Genomic DNA, 18,899 nt, shown 5'->3' on the forward strand with positions numbered 1-18,899 from the left:
CTGAGTACAGGGATGGTACTAGCTGATCTTGTACATGAGCGTGCAAGCAAAAAATCAGATTGACAAAACGGAGATACAGACAAATGCTTTATATTTCTTTCTGGGAAAATTCCCTGCTAATTTGTCAACTTGTCTTTTATGATCAGAAAAGAACCCTCCCCAACTTCTGTCTTCAGCATTGAGTTCTAAAGAGAGGGATAATACAAGCCATGAAGAGTTGAAGGCTTAGTCACTGGATTAGCATAAATAAGGGATAGCCACTGGAGAGGAAGGGAAAACCTAATTCCTGCAGAATGAGCTTTGGATTGTGACAGACATGAATTTGAGACAGGGATGCAAGTTCAGCTGGGTTTTGTTCTGCATGTAGGGCCTCTTTGTGTTGTGATTTGTGGTAATGGTGCTTCTTCCCATCACAAGGACTAAGGACCTCTTCCAGAATAATTCTGTGCAAGGCTGCTTTTTTGGGTTCATCTTGTTGGTGGGGTTTTTTACCAGGGTCAAATGTTTGACCCCTGAGAAGTACATTAAAAGTGCAGTTAGCACCCGAGGGCGGATGTGCTCTGGGGGAACATGCAAGGATTCATCTGCAGATTCTTTCTGATTTTCTTCACTGAGTTTAATGTTTTATGCTAGTGTGAAATTTGGGAGTTTATTCCCATTTTTCAAATATAGTGTAATTTAGGAATGCATCCTCCTATCTCATCAGATTAATCCTGTGTGCTCTTTAACCTGCTTGTGAAATATTTCTGGGTTTTTCTTTCTGGATTGATGGGTGCTTGGAGTGTGATAAATGTTTAGTGACATCACCAGCATTTTGGAAACATTCTGAAAGAACAATGTAAAATGGCTTCTCTTTATTGTAATGACATTGGAATTCTATTTTAACAAATGAAAACCACTGCAGAAAAGCACCTAAAACCTGTCAAATTCATGCTAAACTGAATTATAATAAGTAATTCCATTTTAAGGAGTTACAGCTGATGTTTAGTAATTCACTTAGATCCTTGAATGTGACAAATGGCATTTCTTGTGACAGAGGCTCCCCTCTCGTCCTGATGTGCATGGCAGGAGGGTGGGTTTTCCTGGGCTAGCAGGAAATTCCACACAGCTCAGAAGCTGGCTAAGGGAGGAACCAAATCTGCTGCTACTTATTTCCAGCACTGGGGAGATGGCAATGTTGTAAATGATTAAGTGAAATCGATGAGACATCTTCCCCTCGTAGTCGTCTCCTGCTCAGTTTTGGCATAGGAATTGCTTTCATATGCCCAGAGCTTGGTGTCTTCTGTTGCTGCTGGAATGTTTGTGAAAACATAGTGGGAGGAAGAGCACTGGCATCTTAAATGAATATTAGGGATTTTTTTTTGATGCATGCACTTAGGTCTTTTGCTGAACACGTTATTGTAGATGAGAATGATCTGTCACTGTCCTATACCTGTTCTTTTATGAGGTTACTGAAGTGTGAGGTATTGCAAGAGCACAGCATAGGTGGACCATATAGAGGTATTGAAAAGAGTGAATTTTTTATTCAGTGTGTGCTTTGAATTCCTGAAATACTGGGATCATGTATTTGGTTTTACAAACCCATCATGGCACAGTTGCAGATTATTATGCTGAAATGCTGTCTCTGATTTGAAGGACTTGCTGTAGGTGTTAAAGCATTTGATGCTTTAATGTTCATGGACTTTTTTTCCTCTAACAGATTATTCTTGACAAGTAATTATTTTTCCTGAAGAAAGAAGTATTTCTGCAGAGTAAAATGGGAAGAATTTCAGGTTTTATCAGGATTCTGTATCCATATGGTCAACAAAATGTTTTAATATAGAAAAGACAATGTGAGACCTTGGGCATTCATTGTTTCTACATGCAAAGGACAAGAGGGAGATGAACAGGCACTTGTATATTTTCTTTAGTGCAGGATGTTAAGATTATTGCAGGTTATTTACAATAAGGTATCACTTCCATTTTGGGTCCTTCTGCCCTTCAAGAAGGCCTCAGAAAGCAGCAGTTGCACAGTTGTTCCCTCTCTCCCAGCCTCACTTCTCCTGGGAGTCAAGGGCTGAAGATGGCTCTTCCTGCCTGTTTAGCTCAGCTTTTTATCTTTTTGTTCCATGTTTCGTTTTCCTTGACTGATACAGTAAACCAGGGTTTATTTCACCTACACTTGGCCAGGGTGGATTTTGCTTGTTCCTCATCTCACCTCATCAGACTGAGGTGATTTGATTTTTAGGAGGCTGTGTAAAATGTGACCTACTTTCCCAGTTGGCATCTGTGCCCAGGAGAATTCCGGGTGGGTGGCAGTTAATGAGCCTCTCCTGTGCTCTGTAGTTTAAGGCTGTTTTCAGTGTAGTGTAATGTGCTGAATAAGGCTTAGGTTATACCCCAGATATTGACAGCTGTCCTTGAAATAGGTAACAATCTGTAATAAAAACTGTAACTAGAAAGTACAAAAAAAATAAACCTCTCTTGAACTATGGCACGTAATTATTGCAGTCATACTCATTCCTGTGGAAGGACTGCTCTGGTGTAAATTCCAGCAAGTGATTTGGATGTTTGGATTAAATATCTTACCATGGGAATTGGTGACTGTAATGGGGAGTAACATTTATGATGGCTTGGTGTGAGAGTGGTTTTGTCATAACTCAGACAAAGCAGGTAAATGACCCTGCTGCTGCTTTCAGCAGGGTCAACAAGCCAGTTTAATCTTCTGCTGTAATCAGCTGTTTTCTTGCATTAAAATACATTTAATCTCTGCCTTTTCATAAAATTTTAATAGAGCTGCTACAGGAGCAGTGCACATTCCGTAGTCAGGAGCATCTCTGGGATCAGAGATGGGATTGTTGGCTCCTGGCTCCCAGCGAGCACGGAGAGCTCAGCTGCACGTGGAGAGCCTGCAGCAGGAAGAAGCAGATGCATCTCCCCAGCCAGATGGAGCATATGCCAAGAGACAAGTGTAACAGTGTGGGGAGCATAAACAGAAAAGTTGGTGTTGAAACACTGTGTTTATAAACCAAAAGCTCTCTGGTTTTGTTTTTCATCCAGCTTTCTCCACCTCCCAGCATTGCTTCTTTTCCAGGCTGGGAATAACCAATGTGTATTTTGAACTGTTGTTGGTGTGTAGTAGTTTGTTTTGGTAGCACTCGAATTGGTTCATTGCTTCCTTTTTTTTTTTTTTTTTTTTTTTTAATTTGGGTTGACTTCATGTGAAAATGAAGATCTGGGAATTGTATCTAAATATATACTTGGATGCACACATACAAAATTAGATGAGAATGACCTTCAGTTAATTGATCTTATTTCCTTCCTTGGTGGATACCTGGTGTATCCGATCTAGATAAGGATTTGCAGAGCAGTTTGGGCTTCCGTATTTTGCTGTTCAAAGCTCAAAAGTAAGATGGTGGAAACTGGGTCAAATTCTTAAAAAACAGTTATTTCTTTGAAGGGTTTTAGACCACAAGCTAGACTCTTTAAGTTTTTAAATTTATTTTTAAGAAGGAAATGCCCTGCAACCAAGAAAATGGAAACTGATGCTGAATGTAGTTGACTAAAATCTCCAAATTTACATGAAATATCAGCACAGCTTTACAGGGCTGTGAGGCAGCACCAGGAATGTTGATGGTTAAACATACACTAGAGATTGGGAGGGAGGCTGACACTGTGATGTGTTAACATTGTTTTGCATTCCTGCGTATTTGATAGATGGAGAGCTGCCAGAAGTGAGCAAGACCTGGGGGGAATAAAGAAAGAAGAAAGAAAAAAAAAAAGCTTTGGGCTGATAGAAGAGCATGTCATGGTTGTAGTATTATGTATTTCTGTAGTTCAAACCACTTGATTTGGTCTCCAAACACTGTGGGAATAAGTGGTGCACGTTTAAAAGGAGGAAGAAGCTTAAAAATTATTTCAGTGGAGGAAGGAAAAGCCTTGGTAATCTGCCCATGATGCTGAGAAAATGTAGGCATTATTTGGCTTGATTTGCTAAATGATTATGTAAATGTAATTATACTGCATATAACATTTCAAATAATTTGAGATGGCACACAAATACCTTTGAGGCATTTTAAGGAGGTGATTGAGAAGGATTTATGTGTGGTTAAGGACTAAAATTTTCTTTTAGCTTACCTTAAAAAGAGGGAAAGTGCTTGAAAACTGAAGTGGTCTGGAATGAGTCATCAAAAGCTTTTATATATATATATATAAAAATATATATACAGATGTATATTTTTATGTGTCTGTGTCTAGAGGTTTGAATCTTATATTTTTCTAGTAGAAGTGTTTGCTATCAACCTGACTTATAAACAGATTATAGCTAGGGGTTTTAGTTCCCACCCATGGTTTAGGAAAAAACAACTACCTTGAAAAATTTAAAACGTGGTCAAGGTCCAAATATTTATTTTCAATATTGTGACAGAAGACAGCTGTGTATTTTGTGCTGAACAGAGCAGTTGCCACTCATGGTGATGTCTTTTTCTCTTAATTCTCTCCCCTGTTTTTTTTTTAGTTTGAGAGATTAAATTCAACACTTAATCCCCACAGCAAATTTTTTTTTTTTTAGGTGTTTACTGTTATCATTAATTTTTCCATATCTTGCATTTGGTAATACTGTTTTACTCAACAGTATTATTTTAATTCTTTGACAGTGCTGAAATTGCTTTGGACATATAGATGACTAATGTGCCTTTTTATTTATTTATTTCAAAATGTCAGATTATTGGTGACTTTAAGCAAACTGACAGTACTGGCAAAAAGTTTTTGTTCTGAGTTAATGTTGTTTTGCATTCCTTCTTTGGTGATATATAAAGAATTTTCAGAAGTAGGATAGACTTAGACTTTTTTGAAGCAGCTTTGGTTTGCCTGCAAATAATCTAAAGCTGTACTTCCCTTGTATCTAAAGCAGTGAATAAATTTAGTGTTTTAGGGTTAAGAATTAGTTATTTCTTCTACCTCTTTAAAACAGTGCTGGTGCTTTAAATTTACCATGCTCTGCTGGTATTCTGAATTTTGATGAATTCCAGATTTAGTCACTACTTAAAGCATATAGATATCTGAAGTTTGTCTAGAATGCATCTTTTTATAGAAGTTTCTGAAGTCTTGCTAATAATGACTGTACTTGGCTGCTGTATTGCCAGCAGTGATTTTATGGAGCTGCAGTTCAGGGTGCTCTGTGTCCCACGCCAGCTGTGTCACAGTTACACCAGTGACATGACTTTAAAGCTGTAAACTGAAATTTGCTATGATGTTCTCATTTTTAATGAACTACCAGAAAAAGCCGAGTGATGAGTGGCAGCTGACTTGGCTGTGCATCATTACAATCTCAGATTGGATCGGATGCTCCTCTGGAGGCTGTGCTGCTGGGAGGGCCAGAATCCTAAATCCGTGTCAAATACTGGTACAGGGCTTTTGTGTGCTCTGTCTACCAAAAGCCTCTGCAGAATCCGCCCTGCAATAGGCAGGGGTTGGATTCTCCTTTGTCTGAAACTTGGTTTTATTTCCCAGCTGTGCAAGCAATGTTTTTCCAGCTGATTCTGCACCGTGTTAGGAGAATGTTTTTACTTTTGAAATTTATAGGGCAGACACACAAGGTCCAGTTCTCACACCCCCTGCTCTGGAGATGCTTGTCAAAGATTCAGTTCTGGGTTTAGCTGTTCTGGAGACGTTGTGTTAAGCAGGATTGAAAATTGACTCCAAGAAAATCCGCAACAGCTCATTGCTTGTTAGTGCTGGAGTTCATGCAGGCAATCACACAAAGACATAATTACTGTATGAACAAGTTCGTCAAGCTGTGCTGGTCTCGTGTGTGCTGCAGCCCTTGTGTTGCTGCAGAATTTGGTGCCTTTGAAATTCTGTAGTGACAGAAAAGTATATTTTTACTTTGCAATTTCAAAGTGAGGCCCATGGCATCTGTTAATCAAGAGAGAGTGACTTTACACAAGCTGTGCATGGAAAGAATAGACCCAGAACAAAGCATATCCTGCAACTACAGCTCGATAAAGGACTGGTCTTTCTGTGGTAGGCTTGATTTCAGGGGAGGCTTAATGTAAGCTCAGGTTTTGGTTTCCAGGCTCATGGGTTAGGTTGTGTCTTCTGCCAGGGATTAACCAGTTTGCAGGAGGGACGGCAGCAGTGCTGCTCCTACATCATCTCTGTGCCTCAGCATGAAGTGCCCAAAGGAGGGGAGGGTCATCTCCAGTGCTTCACCACTCCTGCCTTTTGGGCCTCATCATGTCTGCAGTTTTTAATATGTTGCTTCTAAATAATGTTTGGGTCAGGAGCTGGTGGTGCTTGTGCAGCAGAAGGCTCAGGCAGTCTGTGGTTTGCTCAGTGCCAGGGTTGGCCTGCAGGTGCTGTGCCCGGCTCAGCACTGACCTGAACAAAACACTTCCCTTGGGAATTGCTCCTGGAGTGGTCTGGGGAGTAACTGCACCTGAAGAAAGAAACTATTGGTGGTGGCAGTTCCTGTGGCACAGACCTCTGAGTACCCCAGCAGCCTGGGACATGTGACACACGTGTGACACGCAGGTGACACACCATTCTTCACAGGACTTGTAAACAAGTACACATCCAGTTCACTTAGTGACGTACCAGGGGTTTTTGGTACATCTTATGTCATATCAGTGATGGGATATTTCATATGGGAGCCCTGTAATTCATAGTGTAGACTGTGGAATGCTAGGCAAGTTAGTTAAACTAGCAGTAGGGTGAATTTTAACTCAAATTTGATGTTTTACTGGAAATACTAGGTAATTTCAACAGGAAGTGATTAATGTATTTTTTATTAAAAACTCCCAAATATTTTGGGAATGTTGCGGTGATTTTTTAGATCAAAGCTGTTACACATTGTCCCACTGTAAACTCTTCTATAACTGTAACAAACTGATACCATTTAAAGCCTGCTCTTCCCTGCAAATAGCTTGAAATTCAGTACTTGCTGATTATAATGACTTGTTAAAATGAAAAACAAAAATAAAATCAAGCATTCCAGAGCCAGTCTTTATCCAGTGTTGACATGAATTACATGATAAAGCTTACTCAAATTTCACTGGCCCTGATTCCTGTACAGCCTTTTCTCTCTACCTCTGAAGGTCCACCTTTGATTTCCCATCCCTTTTCACATTAAGTCAGGACAGTCTTCAAAGAGGTGCTCTGGCTTTTGAATAATTCTCACTAAATGGAGGTTATGCAGGAAAAAACATGTTAAATGTAGTGTGTCGACACACAACTGAGAAGTTCTGGATTTGAAACGTGAATTGTGACATTGTTAGAGCTGTGTCTGGAAGTCCCACATTCTCATTATTTTAGTTCAGTAAAACCAGAGATGTAATTGCTTGTACTTTATTTCCCTATTTTTGGGGAGGCTCTTTGCTTCCTGTTGTACACTCTGATCTCAGTTGATATTTTCAAATACCTGCTTTTGCCCTATTCAGCTTGCTTATTTTTGGAGTGGGTGAAACAAGGTGGTGATTCCATACAAATATTAAAATATTAGATCTTGTTCTGAGAGATGTAGCCAGTGCCCATAATCTTACATGTGAACAGTATTTTAACAATAGCATAAATCCTTGGAATCTACTAAACATTTTCTTTGGGAATGGTTGCCATTCATGTTGTAATTACTGTTTTGATAGCACTAAGTTATCTTGAGTACCAAGACTCTGAAATAGTTCTGTTATCCTTTCCAATTTTAAAGCTGTAAAGAACCATTCAGGACAAGAAGCATTTGTAATTGCAATACTACATGGGCAGGTAGACCTAAAGAACCCCATTCTTTTTATTAAATGAATTCTAGTCAGAGTTAAGCCATTTTTTTTCTTGGCAAACTATGAGTAGGAGATAATATTTTTCCTAAAGAACTTCTAAAAGATTATGAAGGATATTATGCAGATGGATTGCTGCACTTGGAAACTTTTCATGTTCCATATGGCTTATCTGCAGTGCACTGTTGCTGAAAGGAGGCCTTCAGTCAGCTACTGCTGCTGATTTATAATTTAACTGTTGCAAGTACATGAAGTTCTGTATTTGGGAGGCTGTGTTTCTACATCTATGTGTTATTGTTTGGGAAAGGACTGAAATAAAGCATTTCTGTAACCATGAAATACCTCTTTGAGTGTTCTAACATAGAACTCTGGTTTGCTCCTTCTTACCATTAATTCTGTTTGTTTGCAAATTTATCGTCCCTGCAAGGACTATAAAATATATTTAATTTATATACTAAGGAGTAATTTTTGCTTCAAGATTAATATCAGTCTATTTTGTCTTTGTTTTTTAATAAAAAGATTGAAAAAGATTGAGTTAAACTGGCATTTTAGTACTCTTTAATGGAAAAATCCAGTGGATGGTTCTTTATATAAAACAGGTAAAATGCAAACCTGCTCAGTGATATAAAATCTAATAATCTGCTGAGTTGGACAGAAAGTGAAACAAAGACAAATGCATCAAAAATTGGACTTTGAGAGCTTGACTAAGCTGTCACTGTGGAAACAGCATTATCAGTGCTAATGGATTACTAATCATTTTAAGTCTCAAGGAGTTCATTTAGGACCAAGCAATCCAGCTTGTTTGTAGGTCAGCAAGTGCTTTATGAAGTCCCCGGTTCACAGATAGTGTTTCTCTGAAATGACAAATACAAGCACGCAGCTGCCTTTCCCACACCTTCTAGTCTGGAGCTGGGGAATATTCTGGGGGTGAAGAGTGGATTTTATAGCCCATAAAGTTCTAATTCTTTAGTAATTGCTTGTGGTTATCTACTTAAAATAATGTTTCACAGCAAAGATGCTTCAGGCTAGAATTTAAACTTCATGCCATATCAAGTCTAAAAACCTTTTGTATGTGTTATTTTATATAAATGAGAGTTTGAATCCTGAGTGCCATCTTTATCATATCTGGGAGGAATTTGACAGCTAGCTTTCATGTTTGGCAAGCCAGGGATACATGTTAAAATTTGCCAGATACTGGAAGTGGTCCAACATTTGAAACAAGACGGTGTCTTTTCTTAGAGTGGTTTATAGCAGGGACACTGATAAAATTTCAAATCATGAACATTTTTCATCTGTAAATGCTGAATACCTTTGCCTAAAACTGAACACAGAGCATTGCTAAAAGGGCTCTTCTTTTTCTTTGTATTTTATGGCTAATGCTAGGCAGGCTTGGAAGTTTCTTTATTTGTAAAATCCTCGATTAAGTAATTAATCCTAAACATCCTTTTTTTTTCATAGCAAGCTGTAACATTTGGCCAAGAAATACAATAGATGTAGAAAACTTTAGGTACTGCACTCAGAATTTTTCATGCCCACGTATTTTCGCATAATGTCAATTATTTACTTTTTAAATGTCACTACTAATTGAGCACAAGCATGGAAAATATTATTTAAGTAAGCTGAAAGTAGAGTATGTCAATAGTTCAGATTTTCTTTAGCATGCAGTATTATGGTTGGGGAGCCTGCCAGAAAGGTCTTGTTCTTTAAGAAGTTAAGCTCTCCAAGTTGCTTAGCTCATGGAAATGTCTGTCATAATCTAATTTGGCCTCCTGTGCGTTTCAGGGAAGTTTTGAAAGCTGGGCACCACTCCTTCCCTGAGCTGGTTTGGGGTGGATGTGTTCGTGGCTATAATTAGAACCTGAAATTTGAACTGATAGCATGGCAAAATGTAATTGAAAATGTGTCAGGGATACTGAAAGGAATAGTATTGGAGCTAAATGTAAGTAGCCTCCCAACTCAAAGGACAGGAAAACAGCTTCATAAGGAAATTTGCAGATGCTTCACTGGTTGAAGTTGAGAATATTAATAGAGCCTGAGGAAAATACATGAACTTTGTAAACATCACATAAAACAATACACTACATCTGTCTGTGGAAAAAGAAATTTCAGCCTACAGAAATAGCTGATGAGTTTAAATAGACAAAACACCATTACTGAGTTGAATTATCTGGTTTTTCTCTGGCTGTTCTCTTTTGATGTTTATGTTCACTGGGGATTCACTCCTGCTTGGATTTTAGACAGTGGTAAATTTGTGTGCTCGGCACTGTAGGGTCAAGGTCTGACTCTGCAGAGCTGCGTTGTTAATTTAGATTAAAGAAACAGCAATGATGATGCTTCTGTAGCCAAACTGACCCGCAGGAAGTTTAAAAACTAAAAATAGCTTTTGGTGACTAAGAATACTCCTCGGGTACTTGAATATGTTTTATACATAATAGGGGAGATATAACGATATCTAAAGGATGAGACACCTTACTATTGTTCAGGCTGATGAAAGTGGAATATTTTGTGTTATAAAAGAAGAGAAAAACAGCCAGGTTTTAGGCTGAACTTCTTGGCAATGATAGGTATCAGGAAGCAAATAATAAAACAATTGTCTTGCTTTCAGCAGGACGTTCTGCTGCCTGTGAAGCCTGTGATGATACATGTGGTCCTTCCCTGCTGTGGGAAGGGAGCTGAGCTGCAGTACAGGAATATGCCCTGTTTTGTCTCACTGAACTGTCATGTATTAAGAATGAAAACTGAGTGGGAATCTGGTGCCGTGACTGCTTTATTTGTCCTTCATTCTGTGACTGTCACAGAAAAAAAAAAAAGGTGTGGCCTTTCATGTAGGATGTGATTATCAGTGGTGGCTGAGGTTTGCTGCTGCCAGCGAGGCTGGGCCAGTCCTTCTGCCTCCTCTGTATCTGTGGTGCTCAGCCCACACGTTGGCAACCCACCTATTCCTGCTACAGCTGAGTAGAAACCACCAAAAATAAGTTAAAGAATGGACAAGGAGAATTTTTTGTCATTTTAGAAAGAAAAAAATACTCTCCATTATTGCATGGGATCTTCAGAGCATCAGGAAACTTTAATCATTTATCCTTTTGATATCCATGGTGGAGGTGCCTACCAGAGCAGCAGTAATATTTAGCAGTACTAGTAGGGCTTTTCCATTATTTTAGGCCTGAGGAATATGTAGACTTTAAAAAGTTAAGATATTTAAAACATATTTCCTCCAAATCTGTGCTGCTTCGCAGCTTTTCCGTGCTCTGATTGCAAGAGCAGAAGCAGAACTGCCCACAGGATTTAGGTGAAAGGTTTGCCTTTTCCAAAGGAAATCACTTTTCGTTTCAGTCTTAGTCAAATTTTGAACATGGTTTTCCCAATGATTTGGGATTAAATACCAACAAAAATCCTCTCTGGCCAGCTCCAATAGTAAGTACAAAAATAGAGTTGTTAACATGATACATGGTAGCTTTGACAGCAACAACCATTTCCTTTTTGTGTAATATTACAAGAAACCAAACACTGAGTGTTTTGAATGACCTGACACTTTTTTTACACTTCATAACACTTTTTACACATGAGGTCATCCTACATTCTTGCTTTAAGGCAGAAAAATATCATTTCCTGACGTGACAATGAAGATAATCAAGTTCTTTACAGTTCTGCCAGGGCTGGTAAGGAGCCCAGATCACATATCAGAACTCTTGGCTTTTTAACCAAACTCACTGATCAGAGCACAAGCCACGCTGATTGTGCTCTCTAATCATTAACAACTCCTTTTGGAGTGGGATATAAAGCCCGGGGTCCTGATGGGAGGGGGCCAGTCGGGGGTTGTCACTTGGTCTCTGGAAGCAGTGACCCATCTGTGTTTGTTGGTTCAGAGTTCTGTTCCCAGAGCTGCCCCTGGGCAGGGGCTGGAACAAGCCGGGGGAAGGTGCTGCCTTCATCTCCTGCTCTGGGGGCTCCTGCCTTCCATGTGTCTCCGCTGGATTTTGTGGCAGGAAGCTTGTGCTAGGATAATTACACTGAGATGGTTGAATATCAGCTCTGCTTCCTCAAGGATCAAACAATAAATGACTTTTTGGGCTTTTATACGCTTCGGTATTTGTATTATTGGGTTTCAGTAAAATTTATATTGAATCGTAGAGAGAAGCCAATTATTCCTTTCTGTTGTTGTTTTGCAAGAAGCCCTTCTTCTGTTCCTTAGATGCTTCTTGCCAAGGCATGATTCTTTTCTTAAATTAGCGAAATGCTAATTTTAATTGCAAAGTGCAATTAAAAACTACTTTGCATATGTGTGGGGAAGTTCAGGAAAATATTGGGGCTCTTTTACCATGTGCTTGCCTGCAATATTTAAAACCGTCATAGCTGGTCCAGCCGTTCTCATGCAATGTTTTCTAAGCTCTGCCATTCAAATCAAAATAAATCAATACTAGATTAATAGTGGAACAGAAGCAGTTTACAGCTCCTGGGTCCTTCTGCAATATCAAGATGACCAGAGCTCTCTGGAACACTTGTGTAGTGACTTTGCCTGTCACATAAACGTATCATTGGGTTTCCTTCATTCTTTTAAAAACAGATTTCACACCTGCATTCGTTCATTGTAAGTACTTAGCATTATTTTCTGAATAAAACCAGTATTTTTCTCTCATCAGTTAGTGCAGTCTGAGATCAAAGCTGCACAATCTCAGTTACTGGGGCACACAATGCAGTGTGTTGGCAAACACGTTGGAACAATTTCCAGTAATTTTGGCTAAATCTTAGAGGAAGTGGAAAGTAACACAGCTTTACTGAAAGGGCTACGCGTTCCCTTACATGATCTGGAAAACAAGACTTCACACCAGAAGGTAACTGCAGTGAGCATCCGATAACAACCTAAAATTTAATGTTCTTTTCCCCTCTTGCTGTGGTAAGAAAAAAATATGCCTTATATTTATTAGTCTCCGTTGCAAATACTATGATTTTGTTCTTAAGTAGCTTGTGTATCACAGCACAAATGAGACATAAAACTCTCTTCGTGTTACACAAATTACTTGGTCTCACCAAATGGCATTTTTTCCTCTGAACAACCTCAGAGTTAATAAAATTTTGATCTCTGTGATAATACCTTAGAAATCTCTCAGAGAGCCGAGTTATTTACATTATTTGGAGAAAGAACAAATTTTAGCGCCGGAGAACGTGGAGGGCGGAGCCGGCCCCTGTTTGTGAGTTTCGGCGCGTCCCCGCAGAGCGATTCCCGGGTTCCCTCGTGGTTCGCCTGGAGCGGGGCCTGTGGCGCCTCGGCCGCGCCCGCCCCTGCGAACAGCTCGCAGCATTCCCCGGCCTGGGAGCGGGAATGGTTTACTATTGTGTTACTGGGCACTGATAAAAGCTCGCAGGCTTTTTATGGTCAGGTCCTCCAAGTGGCACTTGGTGTTTTGGTGATAAGGAGGCAGAGCTCTGGCTGTCGGACCCAGCCTTATTATCTGTGACAGGGAACTGTGGCTTAAATCCCTCCACAATGACAGGAACCCCATCTGGAGTGACGGCTTCCAGAGGCTGAAACAGGAGATACTGAGGCATTTTCCTTCCTCATGAGTCAAAGCAGAGTTAACCCCATTGTTAGCAAAAATGACACGCAGTCACCGAGAGGAAGGAGGCTTTTTTATATTTAAATCTCTTCCTTTTTGTTTAAGTCGGAGGGTGATTTTCAGGCCGCTCTGAGGGGATGAACTGGCAGCATTACACTTAAAGGCTTTCACTGGATTGCTTTAGACTATTGAAAGGAGCTCTACCGAAACTCCCTCGCTGCAAGACTTCAATTGCCACAGCGCGTTTATCACGGGAGCTGCACTCTGTGCATTTCTTGCAAGCCCTTTCTTCGCACAGAGCCTCAGCGCAGCTCTGCAGTCGCGTCCCGGGCTCCGCGGCGCTGCCGCCGACATTGGCGTTCTATTTCCAGAGCGCCGTGCGCTGCACGGGTTAAGCGTAATCCAGATTACCCAGCGTTAACATTTTCCCTCCTGATACCAAAGTGTAGCGGACTGGCAGGCTGACTTGTTAGGAAGAGCTGCGAGAGGGATGACAGGCTCCGACCTTGAGAGGCCGAGCAGCCGGCCCTTGTATGGCCAAGTCCATTGGCGTGTCCAGCTGATTGGTTGGAGGGGCGGCCTCGGAGCCGTGACAGGTGCTGGAGGAGCCCACACCTGTTTTCCCCATATGCTGATTTAGTGATTACATTTTTGTGGGAGTTCCAGATACTGTGTGGGATATGTGGAGCAAGCCAGGAAACTTGAGAAAGGAATTGCAGCTTATGGTGAGCTGTGATATTAAAGAATTTCGGGCGGCGAATTGGATTTTCGATTCCTGCTTTAAAACTGCTGTAGAAATAAGCGGGATTTTGCATATGTATGAATAGTGAGGAAGTGGTGTGTGCTTTATATTGTACTAAAAATCAGTTGACAGTAAAAAAATGCTGGTGAATACTACGAGCTAAAATATTTTGGTTTTTTAGTCAGAATTTCAGTGCGTTATGGAAATTCCTTCTGTAGGAAAACATGGAGATTTTTTATGGTGCTGGAAACATCAGCTTGCAGATTTCTGATCATTAGGGGTTTTTATGTAAAATTCGTGGAATATAGATAATTTCTGACCAAAAGGAAGTGCACAACTCCCTCATGCCTGTATAGTCCTACTCCTGCCTTGTGTACAGATAACATCTATTTAAAATTTGTATTGCTTTCCTCTTGAAACTTTTTTTTTTTAAGAACATTAAAGATTTTTCCACAGGTAATGTTTTAAATACAGATTTGCTTTAATTTAGAACTTGCAGAGAAAGGGTTCTGATTGTGTAAGAGGGTGAAAAAGAAAAACAAGAAATACAAATATATCTTGTAATTTGGTCACGAGACCTGTAGTTTCACATCCTTTCTTTAATGGCTGGATTGTAGACAAGCTTGCTTTTTTTTTTTTTTTCCAGGGGATGTTGATGTGAGCTCTCCACCAGAAAACAGGAAGTAGCTCCATAAAGTTAGTCTAAAGGACTCTGAAAAAGCGTATATTTAGCCAACTAAGTCATTTTAGAGAGGGATTATGTAATTTCTTTTTTGCAGTTCTTGTTATCGTACAGGATGACAGAAGTGCAGGAAGATCCTGCCTTTATCAACTACTGCAACCGAATGTTACAGATATTAATGTCCTGCAGTTGTTTATTGGATCAAAAATTTCAGCCACTCTATTTGTCAGAGTATAACTGTATGATCATTAAAATGTGAATATTAAAATTGGGATGCTAAAATCAATTCATTAAAGATCCAATAAACTGGCTTTTAATTACCAGTGAATACATGAACTCCTTTGCCACAGGCTGAAATGTCCCTTGTCAGGCACCTTCACTCCATCAGCCAATGTCCCGAAATGATTTTGCATGCAATGCTGGGGAGATGAGTTGGTTGTCTTTGTGTACTTTGCCACTATCTTGAAAGACTGATTCTGTCTGTTGCACAGTGACTTTTGTCTGTGAAAGTTCAATGTAGTTTCAGGGGCTCTGAATGATTCAGTAGTGTACAAAACTTCTTGGCAAGTTAGTATGATTTGTATGTGAATTTTCCAATTGTATTTCAGACCTTAAGAAAGAAAGGCCTTAATGGTTGTGAGAGCCCTGATGCTGACGATTACTTTGAGCACAGTCCACTATCGGAGGACAGATTCAGCAAACTAAATGAAGATAGTGATTTTATTTTCAAGCGAGGCCCTGTAAGTACTTTTATTTTATCTCTACTTTTTATTTGTTGATCCTTTTTATTAACTTCATTATTTAGGCTCTGAACAAGAAGGAACACAGAGGGTGCGACAGCCCGGACCCTGACACTTCATATGTGCTCACGCCACATACAGAAGAAAAATATAAAAAAATTAATGAAGAGTTTGATAATATGATGCGGAATCATAAAATCGCAGTGAGTACTAAAGTATGGTTTGTGCTTCTCTTACATGCATGAGAATTTTCATGGTGTTTGCTTACCACTGAAAACCACTTCAAAGACAAGAGGATGTAATAATGGCTTGAGAAGGGAAAAGTACTCCTGAGGAAAAAGGAGAATGTGATACTTGGTCGTGATAAAGTATATTTTATTGTAAAGAACAAGAAGAATCATCTTTAGCTTTGGTTTTGCACTCCCATTTTTTCATACCTTTGGAACACGAGACAACATTTCGAAATTTCAGGAGCCTACTGCATTACCTAATCCTACCTAAAATATATTTACCAAGATAGGGTTTTGTTGTGGGATGTAGGATCATTTATTTACATCTTGTAGGTCTTCATCTGTCTGCTGATCAAGATTTTACAGTATGTGACAAGCAGGCAAATAGGATCAGATTAATTTTGTCATCCGAGTAGAATTCATTTCGCTTGAGTCTGGATGTAGAGAGTTATTTAGGTTTTTAAAATCAAGGCTGCTGCATGATGAGAGCCTCAAAAGGTTGCTCCTGCTGAAATTCCAGCCAGTACTTCCTTGGACACTGAAAGAGATTTGAACATTTTCTCCCTATTGTCAACCCAGTGTCCATACATAAATCACTTGGCTCCAGAAATTCATTTTGGGGATAAAAGGAGTGGAAATGCTGCATGTTTTTTGTGGAGGTGTTCATGATGACATTTAATTTCCACCTACAAAAACCAGTTAGTGTTGAGTATTACTAAGTATTTTCTAAGAAAACTAATACAGGGCTCTGCCACAGCCTTTGAATATTTTAGGAATGTAAATCTTGTAGCAATTAAAGGAGATGGACTGGGTGGGTTAATCTGCAGAGACCCTGGGGCACTTGAGTAGTGTCTCCAAATGACTGCTGATATTGGAAATCATTCAGAGCATGAGATCTCTGGGGACTGAACAGCAAACTGACAGTCATGACACCCAGCATCACTTCTGTTAGAACTTTATGCTAGAATAAAGCCAATATATCTTGTGTTTTCTTTGTTTTGAAGATTTTGACACCCAACATTTCTGTGTCGGGACATCTTCAGGCCTCATCTCTCAGTATGTTACAGCTAAATGGGTTTTTGCTCAACAGCCTAAATGTCTGTGTGGACATCAGTGTAAATAAAAAAGGGCAACATTATTTTTTAGCTCTACAGCTCTGCCTTTGTAACTCGAATTTGGCCAGTTATGTTTCTGTTTCCAGTACTTGTGGGGCTGTGTAAGAACACAGTTTCTCTTGTTCTGGAGCCCTCATTGCTGTCAAAGGATAGGAATGAGGCAAAGCGTGAAGAATTCGGTCGTAACCAAACGAGCACCATAGATGGGCAGAGACAGCCTTTATTGTAAGGTGTGGGGGGAGGCTGCCACTTATTGGTTCTGTATTGAGAAACCTACCGAAAAAAATGTCCCAGCTGTTCCCTCCTAGCAGTGTGTTCAGCATACTTCAGGTATTTCCAGTTTAGTTTGAGCTGCTTGGCAGCGTGCTGTGTAAAAACACCCTGGTTTGGGTAGATACTGAGTAGTTTCAAGTAGTTTCCCCTGAAAACAAGCAGCAGTGGGGCTTGTCATTGGTTAGATACTGTGAATGATTTGCTAGCTTTGTGTTGTTCTGCTTCATTACTTTTTCCTTCCATCTGTGCCAAAAATTGATGATTATTCTTAGAATGCTTCAGTAGGGACATCGTTGTTGGCTCTCACTAGTAAGAGATTTTGTTTCTTGTAGAGAATGTATTCTGCTCTTTTAATTAGTATAATTATTATTACATTTCTTGTATTATCTAAGTTTTCATGCAGAAGTATCATTCTAAGTGATTTTTAAGCTACACATGATGAAATTGCATTTTTTGAAGTGTACTTGCTAGGTCACGTATGTTGGTCATCTGCCTTTGACCTCTTAATCACAACTATCACCTCTCTATTCTGTCACTAAATACTACTGGGTTTTTGCCCTTAAATTGTACCTGTCATGGTTTTGTTGCCAGTAATTATGAGAGTTGTGAAAAAAAATTAGTCCCTTTTGTTTCAGAAACCCATCACTGTCAAAGGATAGGAATGAGACAAAGGCCAAAGAAGTTAGTCATGACCAAATGAGTACCATAGATGGGCAGGCAGCTCAGCTTTTGACTCAATAGCTGTTGAATAACAAACATATATACTGCAGAAAAACAGCTGCCTTTTAAATAATGCTGTAAAAACTAGAATTCAAAAATTAGATTTGCAAAAAAGATGGGGTGGTTATTCAAGCAGAGGTTTGGGGAACCTGAAATGTTTAAATTCAAATTATTGAACTTTGTGATTTTCTAAAGATCTGTTTATTTTTTTAGTCTGTTGAAAAATAAAGTCTTAGAGTTTAGTAGCAATATATTGGCAAATTTATTACTAGAAAATGTTATTACTAACTTGTTCTTTTTTGTGTGATAACTGTTTGTAACATGCATGTTTATGCTTACGTTTTGAAGGTACAGCAATTCCTTGATTTGTAGACATGTTTAGCTCGTCATTGCTTTGTAATAATCCAAATTAACTGTTAATTTTATTGTATTTATGAGCTTGTGAATTCATACGAATACTTTGAGTTTTCTCTGTTTGAACCTTACATATTTGAGAAGTTTGAGTAATTCTTTAGAACTGTAATTATGTTATTGTATAAGAGTTTAACACCATACTTTACAACAAATGGATGTTTTAAAACTGTATGCTTCATAGAGTTTAAAAACTAACAGAATTAACTTCAATAAAAACCAACAAACTGCTGTAACTGAGAATTTTTCTGATGTGCTGCTTCTGCAAACACAGCGAGCGCTAACAGCCTTGTCTTGTTGTCCCTCCTCTTCTCTCCCGCAGCCCGGCTTGCCTGCCCAGAACTTCTCCATGTCGGTGACTGTTCCAGTGTCCAACCCCAACACTTTAACCTACAGCAACCCAGGGAGCTCCCTGGTGTCCCCATCCCTGGCTGCCAGCTCCTCGCTCACGGACACCACCATGCTGTCCCCGCCCCAGAGCGCCCTGCACCGCAACGTGTCCCCCGGGGCGCCGCAGCGACCGCCCAGCGCCGGCAACGCAGGTGAGCTCTGCTGCTGCTGCTGCCCCGCAGCTGCTGCTGCCCCTTCCCTGCACACCCCCAGGCACCTTCTGTCAGAACACATTAAACCCTCCCAAGTAACAGGTTCTCTGTGCTTTCAGTGCGTTCGCACAGCTGAAGGTT

General features: G+C 39.8%; 1 protein-coding gene across 8 annotated transcripts in view; it reads left to right on the forward strand.

Moving 5' to 3' along the window:
* MEF2A (myocyte enhancer factor 2A) overlaps positions 1–18,899 on the forward strand; it is an 81,742-nt gene that overhangs the window by 39,561 nt on the left and 23,282 nt on the right. For 3 of the 8 annotated variants that reach the window (XM_066196336.1, XM_066196340.1, XM_066196337.1), the window contains exons 4-5: positions 15,533–15,682; positions 18,539–18,758. In XM_066196336.1, the coding sequence (XP_066052433.1) occupies positions 15,533–15,682; positions 18,539–18,758 (370 nt within the window). Of the gene's footprint in view, positions 1–15,335; positions 15,468–15,532; positions 15,683–18,538; positions 18,759–18,899 lie in introns of all 8 variants that reach the window. The other 5 variants (XM_066196339.1, XM_066196342.1, XM_066196338.1 and 2 more) reach the window with 3 other exon arrangements.

The sequence above is a fragment of the Chamaea fasciata genome, unplaced genomic scaffold, assembly GCF_029207755.1.
Source record: "Chamaea fasciata isolate MVZ Bird 193981 ecotype frontalis unplaced genomic scaffold, bChaFas1.0.hap1 SCAF_14, whole genome shotgun sequence".
In the NCBI taxonomy this organism is placed as follows: domain Eukaryota; kingdom Metazoa; phylum Chordata; class Aves; order Passeriformes; family Sylviidae; genus Chamaea; species Chamaea fasciata.